General features: G+C 51.4%; 1 protein-coding gene across 1 annotated transcript in view; it reads right to left on the reverse strand.

Moving 5' to 3' along the window:
• Positions 1-1,177, reverse strand: part of LOC104623530 (sodium-dependent lysophosphatidylcholine symporter 1-A-like) — a gene marked incomplete at its 3' end in the record, with an annotated part of 6,290 nt that extends 5,113 nt beyond the window's left edge. Inside the window, exons 1-3 of the mRNA XM_010290649.1 lie at positions 1,067-1,177; positions 661-780; positions 216-340 (exon numbers count right to left, since the gene is read on the reverse strand). Of these exons, the coding sequence (XP_010288951.1) occupies positions 216-340; positions 661-780; positions 1,067-1,177 (356 nt within the window). The remainder of the gene's footprint in view (positions 1-215; positions 341-660; positions 781-1,066) is intronic.
• Positions 1,178-6,551: the final 5,374 nt, after the last annotated feature.

Genomic DNA, 6,551 nt, shown 5'->3' on the forward strand with positions numbered 1-6,551 from the left:
GCAGTATGTTCCTCCTCTTTCATTGCAATGACACACGGACCCCACTGCAAGCTATGTTATCTTTAGCGTCCTTGTGATGTTATGGTTTTGTAATTCTCTGTAAGCCACAATCACATTAAACTCCCAGTGAGGCACCCCAGCTACTGCCTTGCACTAGCACTGAAGCAATTTGAGTCCAGCAAAGACCCTCCTGAGGCTCCAGCCCAGACACTCACCATGGGACCAGCTTGCCATATTTTCTCCTCGGGCTCTTGCTGACCAGGAAGCCAATAGCAGGGTCAGTAACCGCATCCCAGGCTCTTCCAAGGAAGATGATCAAAGAGGCATGGAATGGCTCCAGCTGTGGGGGAAATGGAAACCACAGCTCGAAAGGGAAAGAAGTCCTGGCAAAAAGCTGCGAGCAGTCAGCACAATGCAGCTCGCTCCAGCCAACGTCTCATCTGCATCCCGTGGAGACCACACCAAGTGTTGAAATTGCCCAGAAACACCTCCTGTGTGCCCACCAACAATATTTACATCACACAATTTTGATCCAGTTTGCCTACTTCTGATGAGCATTTCCAAGGGCTTTGGCCACCCACCAAACTCTACCCTTGTCCCAGTCTGCTGAGCTTATGCTTAGCCCTTTTGCAGATAACCCCATCTCACGTGGTCACTCACCTGCACAACATCCAACAGGAAGATTTGGAGGAAAAACCCAAGGGCGTTGCCTGTCATCTGGTAGGGAATGCCCCCAATAGCATAGCAAACCTTTCTGCAGAGCGGCAGTCCTGGCTTCTCCTGCAGCCAAGACACCAGGGAACAAGCCCATCTGAGAAATGATATGCACCTCTGGCTGACAGCTAACCTCCAGCTCATCCCATCCACTGGGTTCTCTGAGGCTTATTTAAACCTTGAGTCATGTCATAACCCCCCACACACCCACCCACGACACACATACCTGTCCTTCAGTTGGACCTCGCTCCACCTGATACCCACAAGCAAGGTGGACGTGGCAGTTGGGGTGCTGTAGGGTGCTTCCCCATCTGCTGGTAAACTTGGTGGGCCAGGGCGCAGTGCTTCCTACACACAACCTGCCCTCAAGCAGCAGCTTGGCTCCTGAGGTCCCGCTCAGCAGAGTTCCATGTTCTTCATAAGCCTTCGGGGTCTCTTGCACAGCTGCCCCAAGGTTGGGCATGCCAATAGCCTCTCCTCGCTCCTGCCCACCAGCACACAACCACTCCTCAACCAGCCAAAGCCCCAAGGCAAGAGCTGATCAGTGGCCATCTGTCTCATTTGCTTGTCTTGGGCTTGTCTTGCCACCAGGGCCACATCCCTGGTGCTTCACCTTAATTCTCCTTGGAGGTATGTTTGCATGAGGACGCAGGCCGCTGACGTAAATGAGATACATATCTAATGGCAGACACAGAGCTATCTGCTAAGCTGGTCTAACGTTGTCCTTTCCTATTCTATTGAACCACAATCCAGTGGTTCAAGTTCTTTAATATTAAAAAGTACAAACTGCATCAGGCTTAAAGGGACTGTAACAGAGGCAGTCCGAGGAGAGACAGACTGCAAAGGCCAGTGCCCATGGGATTTCTATAGATCAACAGGGAAAAGCACAAGGAACATTTCAGCGTGCAGGAAAAGGGTTGATGGCAAAGCCTCTATTTTATTTGGATGTGGTTAACTTTAGTAAATACCATACCAAGCCTCAAGTATCTGGCAAGTTCCCAGAGGCAACCTACAGCACTGACTTCCTCCCAGCCCCGAAATGAACTTGCTGTCTAGCATGATACACCTCTGCATCACACAAGACCGCAGAATACAGGGCGAGACCGCATCGAAAGCGGACAGTCTGTCCACCTGGCTGAAGCAGCGCATGGCCTTCGCCGCAGCTCTGCTCTGCTACAGGCAGACCATTGCTAGAGGCCATTTCTGTTGGGATAGGGTGAGCAGTGGTGGGGTCGCAGTGCAGACGCCTGGAGACCAAGGCTGACCTCGCATCTTAGCACAGGCTGCCTTGGGTGAAAGGCCACGAGCTGCTCCAGTGAGAGCTCTGCAGAAGAGCAGAGCGAGGAGGGATGAACGCTTGGCACGGGGCAGCTGCGCAAGAGGCTGGGCAGAGGGACAGGCTGCAGGGTCACATCGAGAGCTGGGGAACAGGGAAATCCAGTCAAGGTTTGCTTCCATTTCCCACTTGCCCTCATCTCTCGTGGGGTTTGGGCTGCAGACAGCTTGCTGTGCTGCTAACGTCAGTCGAGCTGACAGCCACCCTTGAGGGATGACAGACCTCCGTTGTAACGATACTAGGGAGCAGCTTCCAAAAACACAGGCACAATCCCCAAAAGCAGCATTCCAGAAGGCACCGAGTGTTTCCTTCCTGCAGCGATTAGCAATAACTCCTCCACAGCCCATGCCATGAAAAAGCACCGACGCTGCTGTGCCTGCCAGGCTGGAGGGCCCAGCTTCTCCCTGTGCACCCAGGGGAGCAGAGCGCCTGCTTTCCCGGTGCCAGGTAACCTCAGCAGCCTGCTTGTGCCTCACAGCTTCTCATCCCAGTTTACTTTTTGCCTTTTACAGTACACAGCGAGAGTCAGGTCCCTGGTATTACAAATTGCAGACCAACCTTGTCCCGCAGAGACGGCTGAACCATTAGGCTTGCACCACCACTGAGGAGCACTTACTCATACAACAGCTTGTTTCTACAGCAGTTCTGTTTCTAAAATTACAAAGGCATTTCTCTTGGCTGTAAGGTTTTGCGGCAGCTTTTGTTCCCTTTATGCTCTCAGCAGGTAGGACAGTGCTCTGCACGTCTCTGCCCATTTCATTTGAAAGTCGGCAACAACAACAAAACGCAGAGCCTTGCTTTAACAATGTGTTCTCGAGCTTGAGTCATAAACACTTCAAAACACCCCCACAGCCTGCGGCTGCTCGATCCGGGTAGGCTCTGTGTGGGTGTGCGCGCTTGCGAGGGTTAGCGTGCGCCTGTGAAACGCATTTCTATGTGTGAGAAAGCACCCTGGGACACTGATCTTACCTCTCTGCAGACCACTCTCGTCTGTGGGAGAGCTCCGTCTTGGGTTGACCTGTGCAGCTCTGCACCTTCGTGACCACCTGGAAGCATGACTGCAGACACGACCGTGTCCTTCAGCAGCACGTGGTGGGGAAGCAGAAGTGAAGATACAACATCTGCAGGGCCCCAGCGGGAGCTGATGGAGGGGAAATGACCGGCCCTGAGGGAGGAGCATGACCAGACCCTGCCCATGAAAGCAGGAAACCTGGGAGGGCTCACAGTGCAGCATGTACTCAGGGCAGCAGCTCCTGGGCGTTCTGCAGTCAAGTGGAGAAATCTGGTGCTCTTCAAAGGTCAAGCTGGGTCCAGCACTTCGTCCCCATCACAGAGCTGTGGCCACACTGAGACCTTGGGGGTGCAGAGAAGTCGTCCTTTGCCTGAGCTCCAGACCACTGCAGGGACACCTTCAAGCCACCTCAGGTCTCCTGCCTCATCCCCAGCAACCACCAGCTGCAAAGAACCAGCGTGCAAAACCCAGAGTGGGCAACCGAAGTGGCTGGAGCAGCCAAGGAGAGGGCAGCAGGAACAGGCGGGCTCCTCCCCGACTAAGCCCCTCTCTCCCAAGGCAGTCCTGGAGACCATGAGCCCAGCTCTGGCTCCTTATCTGGGGCTATGGAAACCCCCTGCCCCTTTGCTTTGCCCTCTCCTTAATGGGTGCAAGATGTTGGCACTTCCCTAGCTCAGGACAATGTCACTTAGAGTAGGAGGCATGGGATACACTTTCCTTACTCTGTTAAGCAAGATCAGTAATTATCAACCTCTTTCAGTCTGTGAGCTTCTGAGAGATCTCCCATGGCAATGCAGACCCCAGAAATGTGCTTTTCTTAGTCCCCTTTCACAGACCTTCACAGCTCATAGAGCCAAGCAGTCTTAGTATCACAAACCAAAAATTACTCCTACATTAAGAGCAGTAGGAGCCCAGTTACTCAGAGCTGGCTGGGTGGGAGCAGCTGAGTTCCCAAGGCAGCGGTGCTCACAGCACGCAGCCAGTCACCGTTACGAGCACTTGGCAAAGCAGAGGTAGAGGGAGAAGTTGCCCGCAGAGGACAGAAGGCACGCAGCAAAAGGCTGGCAGGAAAGGGATCGCACTGCCACCCTGCCCGCTAATCGTCTGTTTGGCATGTCTAGTCTCATCAGGCAGCTCTTTAAAATCAGGCTTCTCCAGCTAGATCAAACTCAGTCTGCAAGACTGAACTTAGATGCAGCAGCCCGGGCAGAGCAACACAGGCAAACCCCTCTCCCTGCTCTCCTCCCAGATTACCAAGAGCCAGTGGGAGTGTTAAATCTGTGTTGGTGTCTCTGCACCACCACCTGTACCCAAGGGGAACGCAAGCATCCGTTCTACAAGGTTCCTCACAACGCTGTTGGAAAAATGCATCATCTTCAGCTCAGCCTTACCTTGTCCAGTGGGGGTTAAACTAAAAAACCTGAATTTTGCAGGCTGAGTCAGAACTTGGTTAATAAGCCACAGTAAAACTGAGTCAGCGACATCTCTCTTCACTGCTATTTTCCTGACATCCCAGATAACAAATATCACTCACACTGGACCACAGCCAGTGCAGTGGGAGCCAAATCCCAGTCTTCCACCAGCACATCTAAGCATACATCTCTATAAGAAAGCAAAATACATCTCTCCCCACCCAAGAGGAAAGGGGAAACTCAAAAGGAAATATAAAAAAACTGATTTTTTTTTTTTTTTCCCTCCTAGGTCATTTTGTACCCACTCACCACATACAATTACATTTGGACAGACACAAGGTACCTTTGGGAATTGTACTCAGCACTTAATCGTCTGGCTCTTTGGCACTCATTTACTCACCAGGTGCAAATAGCTGCATTTTCTGCACAGGTACTAGAAAGCCAACAGATGACCAACAGTTACCTCCCAGAGCAGCTGGGTAGCTCTCGCTCCCTGGCTAAGTTCAGTTCAGAATTATCTTCAACACAGGAAAGTGTTATTGCTGCTCTGCTCAGATCCTCCCAAAGCCTTTTGTCATGTTGTTCAGCGCCTTGCAGAAGACAGCATCACCCGTTGGGTCTAGACAGGATGTCATGATTGCTAGTGCAGCACAGGGAGCTCTCAGCCCGCCTCCGCACGAGAGCGGGCTTCAGCTTTGTGCTGGAAAGGCAAATTTCAGTGAAAAGCAGCAGCCTCACTGTTAATCGCTGCTATACACTGGGCTACTTGCTGCAAGGCAAGGAGCTTTCTAATAAAAGCTGTGTGCCAAGGCCTGAGATCCAACCAAACCAGCTCACCGTACCACTGCGCACACCAAAGGTCTGGGGCAAAAGGACGATGCCTCCTCCATGACTATGCTGATCTTTTGTTATCAGCTGATTAGAAATTGGTTTTGAAAGAATAGGGCAATGCTGCAGCTACACCCATTTTTCTGTTGCACAAATACTCAGGACAGGGCTCAGAGAAGCCAAAGCTCTGCAGTTTAAAAAACAAGGTCATGCTGGAGTCTACTCACTGCAAAGGAAAGGTCCCTTCCCCAGAACCCCCTTCTCCACTGCAAAAGCATGAGATTTTATCTCTCAAGGCAGCCTAGGACCAGGAATGTGAGATACAAAAACTCCAGTCCAAGCCATGCTAGCTGAATGGCTTTTCTCCGGGTACTATGACATAGAGACAGGCTGCTCGAGCAAGGGAGCCCCATTGAAGAAAAGGAAAAAAAAGTCCAAAGCCAGCAAATGGGAATTTTTTGGCACAGAAGCAACTGGCAGCATTTGGATACGTTCCACTAGCAAGTCCTCCGAAGGTTTACCCCTCCTTGACCGCCCTAAGCACAGCCAGTAGCTCTCGTGTTCCCCTTAGCGCAGCCGCCTTCTCTGGGTTGAACGGGAGGTGTGACTTCAACAGCCACCAAGATGGATGAGAAAGGAGAGGAAGGGATGTTGCTACTGTTGGCCCCATAAGCCAATAAAGAGTTAATTTAATGAAGAGTCATGAAATGTACCTGAGTAAATATGAACATCTGGAATCTATTCAGGAACTCCCAGTGCTGGGACGGACAAGCTCGGTGCAGACAAGACAGAACAGCAAATAAGATAAGCATTTAGGAATGTAGTAAATAAGTCAGAAAAAGATAAATTAGTAAATCAAGAGGTGCTTGACACAGGAGCTGTTCAACTGCCAAAGGTGTGGGCCTGTTGCATAATTAGTGTTTTACTACTCTCTGTAGAAGTGTGTAATTGGGAAACATGGGACTCTTTTGGAAAAACTTTTGCTAACAGGTAACTAGAAAGGATTTCTCTTCCCATATCTATTGAACTCTGCAGGATCCCTCCTGACAGCCAGCCCGGCCGCCTGGCCAGCAGCCGCAGTAAGCTGCTACCTTGGTTTAGATAGTGCGCGTTTGCCTACTCGTTCCATCACTATTGCCGTAGGAGCCCAGTTAGCACTTTGGCAGCAGCCAACGTATGAAAATCCCTAAGCAGTCTGCAGTGACACACACTCCACCAGCTCCCAGAGCCACTCGCCGCTGTCGTGCCT

The sequence above is a fragment of the Phaethon lepturus genome, unplaced genomic scaffold (assembly GCF_000687285.1).
Source record: "Phaethon lepturus isolate BGI_N335 unplaced genomic scaffold, ASM68728v1 scaffold54227, whole genome shotgun sequence".
NCBI lineage: Eukaryota > Metazoa > Chordata > Aves > Phaethontiformes > Phaethontidae > Phaethon > Phaethon lepturus.